This window comes from Halichoerus grypus, chromosome 2 (genome assembly GCF_964656455.1).
Source record: "Halichoerus grypus chromosome 2, mHalGry1.hap1.1, whole genome shotgun sequence".
NCBI lineage: Eukaryota > Metazoa > Chordata > Mammalia > Carnivora > Phocidae > Halichoerus > Halichoerus grypus.
The window spans coordinates 158,696,888-158,712,065 of NC_135713.1; the positions used below are offsets into that span (position 1 = coordinate 158,696,888).

The 15,178-nt window shown below is 46.2% G+C and overlaps 1 protein-coding gene across 3 annotated transcripts in view; it reads right to left on the reverse strand.

Moving 5' to 3' along the window:
• The window catches only part of FBXW10B (F-box and WD repeat domain containing 10B), a 37,010-nt gene extending 27,893 nt beyond the window's left edge, over window positions 1–9,117 (reverse strand). Inside the window, exons 1-7 of one of the 3 annotated variants that reach the window (XM_078067941.1) lie at window positions 8,822–9,117; window positions 7,524–8,328; window positions 6,715–6,846; window positions 5,520–5,720; window positions 5,285–5,412; window positions 4,389–4,511; window positions 1,447–1,556 (exon numbers count right to left, since the gene is read on the reverse strand). In XM_078067941.1, coding sequence (XP_077924067.1) covers window positions 1,447–1,556; window positions 4,389–4,511; window positions 5,285–5,412; window positions 5,520–5,720; window positions 6,715–6,846; window positions 7,524–8,028 — 1,199 coding nt within the window. In that variant the 5' untranslated portion in view covers window positions 8,029–8,328; window positions 8,822–9,117. Of the gene's footprint in view, window positions 1–1,446; window positions 1,557–4,388; window positions 4,512–5,284; window positions 5,413–5,519; window positions 5,721–6,714; window positions 6,847–7,523; window positions 8,355–8,821 lie in introns of those variants that run through there. The other 2 variants (XM_078067942.1, XM_036071842.2) reach the window with 2 other exon arrangements.
• Between the last annotated feature and the right edge of the window lie 6,061 nt (window positions 9,118–15,178).

The following is a 15,178-nucleotide window of genomic DNA, read 5'->3' on the forward strand; positions in this document are numbered from 1 at the left end:
TCACGATCCCAGGGTCCTGGGATGGAGCCCCGCATTGGGCTCCCTGCTCAGCAGGGAGCCTGCTTCTCCCTCTCCTGCTCCCCCTGCTTGTGCTCGCTCTCTAAAATAAATAAAAATCTTTAAAAAAATTTTTTTAAATAAATAAAATTTAAAATAAATAAATAAATAAAAGTTGATTATTGAAGGTCCTTCTATGGCATATACAAGGGATATCACACCATGCAGTTATCATAAATACCATCTTCATATTTAACATGGAAAGATACCCACAGTACTTTGCTAGAGTGGGTTACAGAAATATGTACAGCATAACCCCATTTTTAAAGACTTTATTTATTTGAGAGAGAGAGCATGAGAGAGAGAGAGAGCACAAGCAGGGGAGAGGGTTAGAGGGAGAGGAAGAAGCAAACTCCCCACTGAGTAGGGAGCCTGACATACGACTAGATCCTAGGACCCTGGGATCATGACCTGAGCCGAAGGCAGATGCTAAACTGACTGAGCCACCCAGGTGCCCCATAACCCCATTTTTATTTAAAATTTGTAGGTAAGGGGCGCCTGGGTGGCTCAGTCGTTAAGCGTCTGCCTTCGGCTCAGGTCATGATCCCAGGGTCCTGGGATCGAGCCCCACATCGGGCTCCCTGCTCTGCAGGAGGCCTGCTTCTCCTTCTCCCACTCCCCCTGCTTGTGTTCCCTCTCTCGCTGTGTCTCTCTCTGTCAAATAAATAAAATCTTTAAAAAAAAAAAAAAAAAAAAAAAATTTGTAGGTAGGGGCACCTAAGTGGCTCAGTTGGTTAAGTGTCTGCCTTCAGCTCAGGTCATGATCCTGGGGTCCTGGGATCGAGTCCCATGTCGAGGTCCCTGCTCAGTGGGGAGTCTGCTTCTTCCTCTACCCCTCCCCCTGCTTGTACTCATGTACTCTCTCTCTATCTCAAAAATAAATACATAAAATCTTTAAAAAATAATAAAATAAAATTTGTAGGTATACATGCAAAGAAAATTCTAGAATATAAACATACATGAATATTAATATAATGAATATTAATTCATGTATTGATATACATGAAGATTATAGGAGGTCTTTGCTTTTCTCTATACATTTTCTGGCATTTGGTGGATTCCTTCTGCACAATAAGCATATATTACTTCTAAAATTAGAATAAAACAATAAAAATATTTCAAAAAAAAGGAATGCTTTCATGCATGTGACTTGTGTGAAAGACTGTTGATCAGTATACCCAAAATTATAACGGGAGATGTCCTCTACCCACTGCGGAGAATGGTGTCAACATCCAGCACTATTCTCCGAAGGGGATCTCATGTTCGTGGGGCGCTGGAGCTTGAGGTGAGGAAGGATTGCCTTTCCAGGGTCATGGGAATCCTAAAGACCCCTAAAGTGTGGGTAATTCAAGGGTCCCTGAAGACCTGGATTCTGACCCCGGTACCTACGTGTCAGAGAGAATGCGGATATTATAAGTCCCACAGAAGACATTTCTCTCCTCCATCTGGACCTGCTGAGTTTCCTGGTTCTGGTATGCGGCCCACAGGTTGTAGTCATTCTAACAAGGGAACACTTGGAGTCAAAGCACAGTGGCAACTCTACCCCGGACCCCAAACATGCACCCCCTAAGGTCTTCCCAGGCAGGGACATAAGGGCCCAAGGAGTCTTCCTCTTTGGGCTATGGCTGCCACTAGGTGTGGGTAGAGACAGACCTATGAGCAGGCCCTAAAGAATCCACGGACAGTCGAGGGTCTTGACTCGTCCTCCATCTCTTTGTATTTTCTGTGTGTTCTGGTTCCATGAACTTTCAAGGTCGGTGATCGCTCAACTTTTCCAAAAATGAGCTCACAAAGGGTAATGCTTACAAAATAAAGTCACAGGTGCCCTCTAACGGGCTATTTTGCAGAAGTTGGGGTTTCGTGGGTATATTGCATATACCTTACAGTACAGAGCGTATCGGTGGGAACTCAAGCCCTATGTGAAATCACAGCTACACGCTCTACCCATTTGTGCCTTGAAGTCTGCACACAGAGGCAAGCTTGATTTCTCATGAAGTACGTCACTTGCCCCACGAAGTATTCTCATCGTTTTAGAGATGAGATACAGCTGAGCCTCAGAGAGAAAAAATCAATTTTATCAAGTCTCAATGGGGGTGTTTTCCTTCCTTTTTTAAGAGTTTCTTCCTTCCTTCTTTCCTTCCTCCCTTCCTTCCTTCTTTCCTCCTCCCTCAGTCCCTCCCTTCCTTCCCCCCGTCCCTCCCTCCCTCCATGGCACATGTTCTGAGACACTATGGCCTGCCAGACATACTAAATTCTGGCACAGATGATTCAACCAGACTCTCAGTTTCACTCCTCTTTCTGGCCACACTCTTCACCCTCAAATAATAGGAAATGATAACCATGCTAGCAGGAAACCAAAAAACAGCGTGAGTTTATCATGAAAGCAAAGAAAACCACAGCATCATGTTTGGACCTGGGAGCCCTCCTGGGAACATCTCTTCAAAGTCTCCTTCCTACTTAGCCTTCACCATGCCGGTCGACTCTTCCTTGGGATGCCTGTTTTTCTCGGCTCAACCTCCTTCTTGATGTTTAGCCCAGTAGTGATGTCCACCTCAGGAGCCTCTCCGCAGAATCTGTCAACCTGCCTCCCCTTTAATGTCCAAGCAGCTCTGATATCCTGCCTTGAATTAATCAAGACTTCCTTGGCTTCTCACGCCTGGGCTGGAATTCCTCGGCTCTTTGTCATCAGCTAGGTTTTGAGAGCCTAGAAGCTCCGTGGTGGAGTCATTGGGAGGAAAAAGACCTGATTCAAATCCCAGCTCTGCCACTGACCAGCTAAGAGACCTTTGGCAAGTTCTGGAATCTCACAGCCTTCATTTCCACAATCCAGAAACTGGGAGCAATGATATCCACTCGATCTACAGTGAAGATCAAGTGAATGATGTATACAAAGCCCTTCGCACCATGCCTGGCACACCATTCAACCTCAGGACCCATGGCAATCATCAGCCCGGAGAAGCACTATACCTTAACTTATACCCCTTAACTGCCTTGTCTTGTTCCTTCATGTTTCTCGTCTGTTGTCCATAGGGCTTTACCTGTTTCTCTCTCTTCTCTTAAATTAGAACATTTCTAAAATCTCAAACGCTGCTTGGGTAGTCCTTTTTTGTCAGGCAATTACTAGCTATGTCACCTAAACAAGAAGGGTGTTAGTTCTGTTATACTTAGAGCAACAAGCTTGGAAAGAACGGGTCAGCGTCCAACTTGTATCTCTGTCACTCTGTCTGGGAGACCTGAAACTCTCTGCACCTCAGTCTCTTCATCTGTAAAATGAGTGAATGGGCCAACTCAAAGATAAAAAATTGCAGGTCAGATGAAGTCCACAAATGTGTTTTCTTTGGCCCCCACAGTTTAAAAAAAAAAAAAACACTTTTAACTGGTTGCCCGCATTTAAGGAAAACGAGATGTGTCACAAGATAATTCAGATTTCTAACTTTTCTTGAAAGCTCAGATGGACGGGGAGGTTGAGGTCCACAGTCTCTCATGGCAATAATTCGCCGGAGCTGAGTAGCAACTGGCCCCTTCAGATGGGGAGGGAACTCTCCAGCTCATGGTGGTTCTGTCACACCCACTCACACCACCAACCTCCCTCATTCCTTCGTCTAGCTTCTACGGACATATGAACTAGATGGTCGCTCTGGTCCCTTCTACCCCTCAAATTCTAACTCATACTACACGGTTTCCGTATGAGAAGCTCCAGTCTGGCCACCCCTCATTAAGTATCCTTTTGGGGCCCACTGAAGAGATTTCAAAAGAGAAGGCCCTTGAGCAGAACGGAGGGGGCAAGAATCTGATGGTTTTAGGAATGACCACCATGCCTGGATAAGCTATATAGAGAGCTCAGAGTCTTTCATCAGCTCTTCATCATTGTCTGAAATTTGATAGGGAGGTTTATGGTTAAGTAACTCCCCCCCTTCATTCCTAGAACCAGAATAAACCTGGAAGTGAGAGGGGAGAAAGCTTAATTCATTCGGGACCCTGGACATTCTGGACCCGCCCTGGCCCTCACATTCCTGAGCCACAGACTCTTACAGCCTCTGGATGGGTAGACTGACGGGTGCTGAGGAAAATCCCAGCTATCACTGACAGCCACTCATTTCACAGATGAGGAATTTAAGGCTGAAGTAGAGGAAGTCATCTTGCTTAAGGACACACAGCACAGAACTCTGGTCTCCCTTAGGGACTGTCACCTCCCAGACCCTAAATCCATACTCTATATCCTCTATCCTCCCATTTCCTCTACCCTCATGTGACAGCTGAGTCTGGACTCCAGCATGGCTAAGGAGAACAGGACATCACAGTGACTTGCCCCAGATGCCACAACCACCCACCTTTGTTCTCAGTTTCAATTTCTGATTTTTCACACGCATGCGCTTCCCGTTATCAGTTATTTTAGGAACCGGAATAAAAAGCCTATTGGCATAATGAGGATCGATTCCCTTTGTGTAGGATCCCTGAGGGAAAACATAAACAGAAAATGGTTATTACTCTTGGCCCTTACGCTCCAAGAGGAGGGGGAAACTAGTACTTGGCAAGATCTGAAAGGTGGGTAAAGTCTGGCGAAGGAAGGCCCAGGCCTGGCCCGTTAGGCTGGTAGTGTGCGCAGACTAGCGTGGGGTGGATGATGAATACCAAATACATAGAGGGACACCAGCAGGAAATGGCCAGCAGTCCTCAGTTTCCCAGAGGATGGCCCGCCTCACGATGCCTGCCTCTTCCTGTCTTTGGTTATCTACATCTGCTGGGAAAAACTCAAGCTACCAGGAACCCATGATGTAGGGTAAGGCTTCAGGCAGGAAACAGAAGTAAAAATGTCAGAGATGGATACTATTCCAGGAGAATTGCATCTGGACCCAAGAATATGCTTTTTGATCTTTGAAACATCTGTGTACCATATGAGGAGGCTCCAGGAACATACTCATGGCCCTCTTATTGCAAAAGCCACAATATAGCTCTCTGGGGAAAACAATTCCCCGCTCTGTGAGGTTTCAGAAAGACTCTGCCTCTCTCTTCCTGAGAAGTTTCTATATATGCTGTCCCTGCTAGGGGTGATTAACAGGGAGACCAGACACAGAGGAAGCGACTACTGAAGCCCACAAAGCAGCAAACATGGAGCAGAAGGCCAACTAAGGGTCTACGGAATAGACCAGAAAGGCCCCAAATCAGGCCAAGTCCAACACGGAAATGAGGCCAGTCTCCAGATCAACCCCTCCCAGATAGGAAGTACCTGCAAGAAGGTAATATGGCCCTGAATGAAAGTATGCATCGACAGATCCATCTTGACCTGCTGCACCAGCATGGCCCAGTGCCGGCTCACGGAGGCACACCTGTTCAGGCTGTTTTTATCCAGCATACCTGAAACAAAACAAAACAAAACAAAACAAAAACATGGACCTGGGAACCTCCCAACCAAGCCATGATGCGCAGCATCTCGAGAAACCCCCCAGCACAGGCCAGCATACTTAGAATATATTTGGAGAGGTGGATGGGCAGGTAATGGATGAAGTCCCGGAATTTGCTAACCCCGGAAGACAGGTCTTTGACGACATCCAAATCAACCAACAGATCGGAGGGGGTGTATTCTGCCTTCGACAGGTCTGCTTTTCTGGAAAACAGCTTATTCATCTCGGAAATACACTGGATCGAACTCTTCCATGGTCCTTCTAGAGGAAAACCAGAGTAAGGTGCAGGATGGGGTTGATTTTATGGTAACTTCAGGCCAAGAGAAGCCCTCAGCAAACCCTCTCCCCAGAAATAGAGCTCATCGGAATCCACCCTTAGACCACTGGATTTTTGTCATTATTTCTGCCAAACTGGAAATAATAACCTCCCCAACCAAATGCACAAGGACTTTTCAGCCTTCCCAGTTCCAGGAGATACCTAGAGTAGCAAAGCCTGCCCCACTCAGGTTGAAATGGCCTTGTGCCTGGAATTTCCTTAGAATACCCCAAGGAAAAAACAAATTTAAACAATTTTGTAAAGGGGCAAATGAATGACATGAATGAGTCTAGCGTTGACAATTATCGAAGTTGAGGGATGGTTATGTGCGTAGTGATTACTGTCTTCTCTGTTTATGAAATCTGGAAGTTTCCAGATAAAAAGTGCTTGAGAATCAATGCTTTGTGTTTCTTGTAATTACATCACGTAGAGATTTCGCTTCACAAACCAACTCAGGAGAGCCTTGAGGTTAGGCCCCAGGTCCCCCTACTGCTTTTGTCTCCTCCTCAAGACTGAATCCAGTGCTATAAAAAATAGGCATTGGTGGGCTGACTTCTAGAGGTGCCCACCACACCAAAAGGTCAGGGGTCAGATGAGGGATGGTGGCCGGGGGCAGAGGGAGACTCCAAAGGAAACCCTTTGATAGTTTCCTTTCTGAGCTCTATTTTCAGGTGTCTCTCAGAGGCACCAAGATGGAGAAGTGAAAACATGGACTTTAAGGTGATAATGACTACCTTTAATTCTTGCTTCTCCCATACCGGATGCGGGATTCGATGACGTCATAAGGATCAGTGAGCCCAACACACTGTTGGTGCCAAATGAACGTTCGTGTCCAAAATCTGTCACCCCCAGATGCTACTGCCCTGTGCCTGCCACTTGAACCCCATCGGGTCTTCCCAATCTCCTATCTTTTAGCTTTCTTGCTACAAGCTGACTTACCAGTATTAGATGCCTCAACTCCCATGTTTTCAAGCGACTTTTCTTTTCCTGAAGCTCTGGACAAAGGGAAGGATGCGTTCTTGGTGCTAGCTGCCCAGAAAACATCTGAGGTCTCACACTGCGCGTTGTAGTCTTTCTCGGGAAAGAAAAACACATCACTAGTGTCTTGATCGAGGCCTGAAAAGCCAATGGCCAAGACAAGGTTGCTCTTTAAGCGGGGGTGTGGAGGAAAGGAGGTGAGACCAACACTTTAATTTCTACTAGCTTCTCTTCAATCTACATGAAACAGACCAGGCCAGTTATGTCTGGTTTTTCGGGGGGGGGGGTGAGGAGGGGGCTTCAGAGTTTCTATACAAAAATTGCAGAAAGGGGCGCAGTGGCTTTAGCGTCTGCCTTCGGCTCAGGTCATGATCCCAGCAACATGGGATCAAATCCTAGGAAGGCATGGGCTCCCTGCTCAGCGGGGAGCCTGCTTCTCCCTCTCCCACTCCCCCTGCTTGTGCTCTGTCTCTCTCTCAAGTAAACAAATAAAACCTTAAAGAGAGAAAAAGCTTAAAAAAAAAATACAAAAAATAAATAAATAAATGCCTGGCAGTTACAAGTTCTGTACTTCCTTCTGTGTGTGCATTCTATACTTTTCTAGAAGGAAGTCACGGTCAATTTCTCCTTCAGTAAACAGGACTGCAGGTGAGGACAAGGAGCTCTATCCTGCATTCTGGAAGATCCCCGTCTACCTAAGCCTGTCCACACCCTGGTTCCTTTACAGGCTCCCGAAGTCTGGCTTCCTAGTCCACCTGCGGACTCATTACCTGCAACATTGTTCTGCTGTCTCAGAGACAGGACTCTGATGACACTGGCAGCCATGAGCAGCAGCTTGGGGTCACACATCTGCAGCAGCAAGAGCGTGTAATTTGCCTTGGTCCGGTGGGTGCTTCTCCCAAACCAGTACAGAATCTCCCTCATCTTCTGTTCTACGGTTTTATCCAACATCTGGTTCAAGGAAGACCTGACGATTTTCCCCTCCTTCCTGCTGAGGTTGATCCGGGACCGGCTGTAGATGAAATCCTTCCCCTGTGTGGTCTGAAGGATATTCTGAAAATAGTGCAGCAAATAGAAGCTATCCAGCTGCTCCAGGATGCTCACTAGAAACCTCCTCTGGGGCACCTCTCCGACCCTCCGGAACCACTCTTTGGTAGAGAAGATCTTCCAAGCCAAGACACATGTTTCGCACTTTTGGCACACGGGGACAGAACTGTCTCCCTTCTCACAACGAAAATAGGGGGCATTCCTGAGCCTCGGGTCCAGGTTTTCCATGATCCTGAGATGACCAGCTCATTTTATCCTTGCCCGTTGTCAACCCCACTACACACCAGAGGTACAGGAGAAGCTGATAGGTATCCCAGTTGAGCCTTTTCTGTTATAAACATTTCCCAGAGGAAAGGTAAACCCCTGCGTTGGATGGAAAGCTGATCTCTCCCAGAAACTGCCAGTAGAAGTCTGGCTTTTTGTACTGACCTCCTAGGAAACATGGCTTTTACCGTAAATCTCCTAAACCGGGCACTGCTTAGCTGGAGGCAGTTGCTGTATATTCTGAAAGAGCTGGTCATCCCATTTCTAGAACAACAAGAATAGGGTTAGTCAAATTGAAGTAATACGTGGAACCCTCTTAAAGGAAAAAAAAAAAAAAAAATATATATATATATATATGGTGTTGAGCTTCAATTGTTATTAATGACTTGTAAATGTAAATGTAAATGTTCATGATGTACTTCTTACATTTATAGTTGTTTGGCTATAAGGTGGCTATCCCAATGATGCTGAATATGTTTATATTCGTTTTCTAAACTCATCGTCGAACTGAAAACACAAATGCTTAATATGAACGTAAGTCGTTTTCACTGTTTCAGAATGCTAACCAGAAACCTCTGCTGGGAAGCCCTCCTTCGTGGAAAAATTTCTCTCCGCCTCAATCACACGCACGAGCACGTGTAGGGTCTGGGAGGCAGTACAGTGACTGAATTCGGGGGGGGGGGGGCGGGTGCTGCCTGGGGTGCATTAAATTGAACACAAGCCAAGGAAGTGTTTGAAAGCAAAAACTTTTGATTACCTGATGCAAGTAAGGAGACAGGGAGATCGCTCGCTCTCAAAGCACCGTCTCTCCGTGGGGTGAGGACAGGAAGCTTTTATTCAGTGTATTAGGGGGCGGGGGCAAGGAGCTTGCATATACATTAAGGAATTTATACATATTCTATTACTTGGGCATTTCGGTTCAATTGCTCAGACCAAGCCCGTCCACATGCTAGTGCATGCATTATGTCCAAAAAATGGCAGAAAATTCCACCCATGGGGGAGAGCTTAGTATATTATAAGGAGCTAAAGGTAAGTTCAGGACAAGTTTGCGGGGCGCGGGGGAGGGGGGAGGGGGGCGGAGTCTGTGCAGATCCTCAGCTCCAAGCCCGCTCAGACTGGCTCCGGTAGAAGCTATCAGGTGAAATATCTAGCTAGAGGCTATCAGGTGAAACACCCAGCTGGGCAGCTCCCAAAACACAGCACATTCCTCCCTGGCTCTCCTCCATTCCCCCTCTTCTTCCTTCTGCTGCTAGCTCTCAGCCCTCTGAGTACCTCTCAATGCATCCCAGGCAACAGTATAGCCAGGTGGAGAAGAGTGAGGGGTCTGGGGTCAGACTCCTGGGTTTGGACCCCAGCCCAGCTGCTTACATAGCTCTGTGTACGCAAGCACATTACTTAATCCCCTATGCCTCAGTTTGTTCATCGTAAAACAAAGGCAACAATAGTTTCTACTTCAGAGTCAGTTTTGGGGAGGGATTAAATGAGATCCTATATGCAAAGCACTTAAAAGATCACCTGTTACATATTCAGCCCTCCATGAGTGCTAACTATTGTCCTATTGTCATTGTCATCATGGGTGTCATTGGGATCGTTTTCTGCGCAGCCAAGTAATCAATGCCCGCTCCAATCTCTACACGTGTGTATGTGCATACATTGAGATGCATGTAAAAAAATGACCCTATGCGTGCATAGTTTTTAAAAGAATAATGACAAAGGAGCACCTGGGTGGCTCTAGGGTCTAACTCTTGATCTCAGCTCAGTTGGGCTCCAAGCTGGGCATGGAGCCTACTTAAAAAAAATGACATGAAATATGGTGTACCTATTTCGTGAAGTCTTTATACCATTTGCCGTGGCTTATGATCCATTCAAGAGTGATGACTTGGAACATTAAAGCCAACCCTCTGATGCACGTGTTCCCTCAGGTTCCCAAACAGAAGGCTTCTGCTCTCACTTATGACCCAGAAAGAGACCAGGGGCTCAGTGGGCTTTTCAAACATTTTGAACAACAAAATCCTATTAGCAAATCATATCTTCTGTAAAAGCTCAATGTGGAACATAGACAAAAGTGACGTTATATTAGCATAAATCTATGTTATAAGTTCAAAGTTCACTTGTTAGCAAGGCAATTATGGAGAGCAATGTGGCTATTCTGATGAAGACAAAACCTGGAGACCTGAAGTTAAAGATGACAGACACACCGGGCGCCGGGGGCTCAGTAGGTTAAGTGTCCGACTCTTGGTTTTGGCTCAGATCATGATCTCAGGGTCGTGAGATCGAGCTCTGTGCTGGAGCCTGCTTAAGATTCCCTCTCTCCTGGGGCGCCTGGGTGGCTCAGTCGTTAAGCGTCTGCCTTCAGCTCAGGTCATGATCTCAGGGTCCTGGGATCGAGCCCCCACATCGGGCTCCCTGCTTGGCGGGAGGCCTGCTTCTCCCTCTCCCACTCCCACTCCCCCTGCTTGTAGTCCCTCTCTTGCTGTGTCTCTCTCTGTCAAATAAATAAAATCTTTAAAAAAAAAAAAGATTCCCTCTCTCCCTCTCCCTCTGCCCCTCCCCACTCTCTCAAAAAAGAAAAAAAAATACAGCTTCCTTCTAGGATTAGATCAGATGTGTGAGACCAGTTGTCACTGCTCTTATTGTTGTTATAATGATTTCCCTAGATTAGGCCAAAATGTTTGCAGTAACTGAGCATTTCTGGTGCCCGCGTCTGGAGACCAGGCACAGTTCAGGAAAGGTATTGGATACCATTGGCCGGCTTGGTGGTAAAGGCAGTCTCCCACAAGGGTCGGGGTTGGGGACAGGAATTAGGCTGGGAAGGAGATCAGTTCTAACAGCTCAGCCTCTTCTGTCTTGATTAGTATCTGGAGAAGAGGTGAAAGTGGATTAGCATCTAAACTCCCAGGGAAGCCAGGCAGAGGAGGGTGGCCAGGAGTAAGAGTGCCCATTCGCAGAGGGCTTGGGTGTATAAGCAGGAGACACACTACCCCTAGAACTGCTACAAACTGAAAGTAGCTTGTGTTTTTTGTTTTGTTTTTAGAGAGGGGGGGGGTGGGGGAGAGAAAATCTTAAGCAGGTTCCACACCCAGCACGGAGCCTGATGCCAGGCTCCAACTCCCGACCCCGAGATCATGACCTGAACTGAAATCAAGAGTCAGACGCTTAACTGACTGAGCCACCCAGGCGCCCCTAAAGTGGCTTGTTTTTGAAGGTTCAAATTAATCAGCCCAAATTAATCAGACATACATCAAAGCAGTTTTATGCACCCAACTCAGTCTTGATTCCTTGCTGAGGGCCAACTGTGGCCCCATGGAGGAGCACAAACCTGGGAGTCAGAGAGACTGGCTGGGACCCCACTACTGCTCCCGACTAGCTGTGTGACCTCGACAAAGCCTGTCTGAGCCCCCAGTGTCTTATCTGTAGAAGATACATTGGGGCGCCTGGGTGGCTCAGTCGTTAAGCGTCTGCCTTCGGCTCAGGTCATGATCCCAGGGTCCTGGAATCGAGCCCCGCATCAGGCTCTCTGCTCTGCAGGAAGCCTGCTTCTCCCTCTCCCACTCCCCCTGCTTGTGTTCCCTCTCTCACTGTGTCTCTCTCTGTCAAATAAATTAAAAAAAAAAAAAAAAAAGAAGATACATAATCCCCACCCTGCAGGGTGTTGTACTATGAGGACTACGTTAATTAAAGTAGGTGAGCATGGAATTTACTTCTGCTTCCTCTCCATTCCACTCACTACCCCTACACACACACACACACACACACACACACACACAGCATCTTACCTGCAAGGTGACCGGATGGGATAAGCCAACGGTGGGGAACTGGCACCACTGGTCCCCAACAAGGCAGGCAGGCAAATAGGTCTCATCAGACTTAAGACCCAGAAGAGGAAAACAGTTCTCAAAGGAAGGCTTTGGGGCTGGGAAGTCCACCTGGGGATTTCTCAAATATCCAGGCTACCAGCAGCCTGGAGGCTTCATGCCAGTCCCCTAGCTGTCCTTTCTGCCCTGTGTTCTTCATGACTCTGATTAAACCATCTTCCCTACTTCCTTTTCCCATCCTCTCGTGCAGTTTGGAGAACCCCAGAGGGTACGGCTGCTTCACCCCACCCAGCTCTGCTGCCTTAGCTAACATTGCACCCACAGCCACCTGCCCAGCTCAGCCAGCAGGAAGTCGGGAAAGGGCTCGGGGGCCGGAGTAGGAGGGTGTGGGTTGAAACCAGGCTGTGTTACAGCCAGCTACATGCCCCTCAATAATTCCCTTGCCACTCCGGGCCTGCTCCCCTTCTGTAAAATGGAGATCGTACCTCTGCCTAGCTCACAGGTGAGTGTCAGGGTCAAATGAATGGATGCATTTGAAGGGCATCTTATAGTGTGTGAAGAACTACACCAGTACTGATATCAGGGAAAGCGGGGGAAACTCACATTTTATCCTCACCTCCCCATCATGTGGAGTTACAAAGTTAATTGAGCAAAGTTTCTGTTCCTAAGAAGTCTGTGAATTTCCAGGCGCCAAATTGCCCTTTGACTTTGAAAGAAGCGGGTGGAAAACAAGGGCATTGGCTAGAAATGTTTTATTATCCACAAGGGGGAGAATCAAGACAAGCACGGAAAAGTTTGAAACCTCGCTAAAATAGCCGAATCCCCAAGGAGATAGGGGAACCCCTGGGGTGGCCAAAAAAGTCTTCTGCTTGTACTAACACTAGCAGGCGCTTGCTATTTGTAGTTGAAGAGCAGAGCAGGTTAAGGAGAAGAGATAGATGTAAGCCTGTGGTTCTCAAACTTACTTCAGAATCCCCTCAAGGCCTTAATAAACCAGACTGCTAGGCCTGACCCCCAGAGTTTCTGATCCCTAAATCTAGGCTGGGAGCCCAAGAATTTACATTTCTTTTTTTCTTTTCTTAAGATTTTATTTATTTATTTCAGAGAGAGAGAGCACAAGAGGGGGGAGGGTCAGAGGGAGAAGCAGGCTCCCCGCTAAGCAGAGAGCCCGAGGATGTTGGGCTCGAGCCCAGGATCCTGGGATCATGACCTGAGCCGAAGGGCTCCCTGCTCAGCCGGGAGTCTGCTTCTCCCTCTCCCTCTGTCTGCCACTCCCCTTGCTTGTGTTCTCTCTTTCTCTGACATATAAATAAATAAATAAAATCTTTAAAAAAAAAATCAGGCTTGAAACTGACTGAATAGAAGATGGGGCCAGGATGCAGACAGGAGGGTCTGGGAGGTATAGCTGGAAGAAAGGATTACACGGGTTTTTATGGAAACTTCTGGAAGCATGTTGTAATTTGAAAAGGTTGAGAACACTGAATTGCTAGAGCTCAAATCACCTCAGATGGGATAAGGGGTTCGTTGCAGTTTGACTATAGTAGCTTAGTAAGATCTTTTAAAAATTATTTGTTTATATAAGACATAAACACATACACTTTTTTCCCCCAAGTAACCAGGGTCACTACATTAATTAATTTGGGGGGAAAGTTGTTAATTTGGGGGAAAGGATTTTAACCTCGAATGACTGATCACTGCTATGCTGACCCTCGGTCTTTGTTAGATGACCTGTTCGCCCTCTTCTTTTCTAGTACCTGGCCTCCTCCCTCCAGGGAGACTGGATTTTCTCAACAAGACTAGAGAACAAACCGGAAATGAAGATAAAGATGAAGCATGTCCCAGCAAAGCCTGGACGACTAGTCACTGTACCTGAGCCATACACAGTATGTGCCCTGTGAAGTGTGCAAGACTGTTGAATGATGTAATGTGTGGTGATTAACAAAACAATAAAAAAATTTTTTAAAAAACTAATAATGTCATGTATGGTGATTAACATTAACAATAAAAAAGATTCTCTCCCTCTCCTGCCCCTCTCCCCCTGCTCTCTCTCTAAAAAATAATAATAATAATAAGTAAAATAAAAATATAAATCAACTTCTTGTGATCAAAAGATACAGCTAGTTATGTTCTGGGTCACTAAGTGCCTAGCATAGTGGCTTGCATGTTATAAATGCCACATGTGTTGAATCAATTTGATTCGAGGACAGTCATTCCAAAAACATGCTGAACCAGGTTAGAGAAATAAGGACTCCACGATTGGGTCAAAATTCCTATCTCCTCATTCCATCATGAACCTTGGAAGGATGTGGGAATTTACTCAGGCTCCGTAACATTCCTGGAAAAGAATGCCTTAACGCACTTGAACTTCAAAAGGTTGAGACAAGAATGAGTTATGTAGTGGCTAAAATTACGTTCTGACTCTACAATCACAGGTGGTCTAGTAATGGAACAAAACAATCACGCACCAGAAGGAGCTCCTGATGAGTTCAGATTTTTTTCCAAATGCATCTACACAACGGAAGAGGAAATAAATGTAGGTAAATACAGAAGGGTGGCGCGCGCACACACACACAGCTTGGGGGAAATGACAAATATAAAATAGGCCTTTGTTCTCTTGTTTTATTTTTTTTTAATTTGTTCATTTTAGGCAATTCCAGTTTGAGGACCAAGAATAAGAAAAAAGATATGTCCGTCAATGGAAGCAATGACAGGCAGAAAGTAGATGTTTCTAACTCTCACTTTTGCTTTGATCTTTTATATCAAGAAAGGAAGTGTTGACCCTGAAACGGAATGAACAAAAGGAGCTAGCAGGGAAATGAAGTTCAAGTCAGTTAAAGAGACACCCAAGGGGTCCCTTTGTAAGAGCTCAGGCATTCTGACCTAAACAAATTACATCTCATGACACTGACACTGTTGACCAATGTGACCAAAAGCCAGGCAGTAATCTTCAAGAAATTAGGAAAAGTGGTAGAGGATGGGGACACATGAAACTGTCTTAATTTTTAAAAAGAAAAATAAGGTAGGTTCTGGAAACAACAGACTCATCAACTTGATGTTAACTCACGGCAGAGGAATCCTAAAATAGTTTAATGGAGCAGTTGGTGAGCATTTAGAAAATAAAGCAGCCAGCACCAATTAACCCACAGAGGTTCAGTAAAAAGAAGGCAGGCCAAGCTGATCTCATTTTCTCTTTTGAGAGCATTGTGAGACAGGCGGAGCAAGGAAAGGCAGACATGTCTTGATTTCTGCCTTTGGAGAAGTTCTTCCTGGTGTCTGGTGGATAAAGGGTTAAAAGTGGG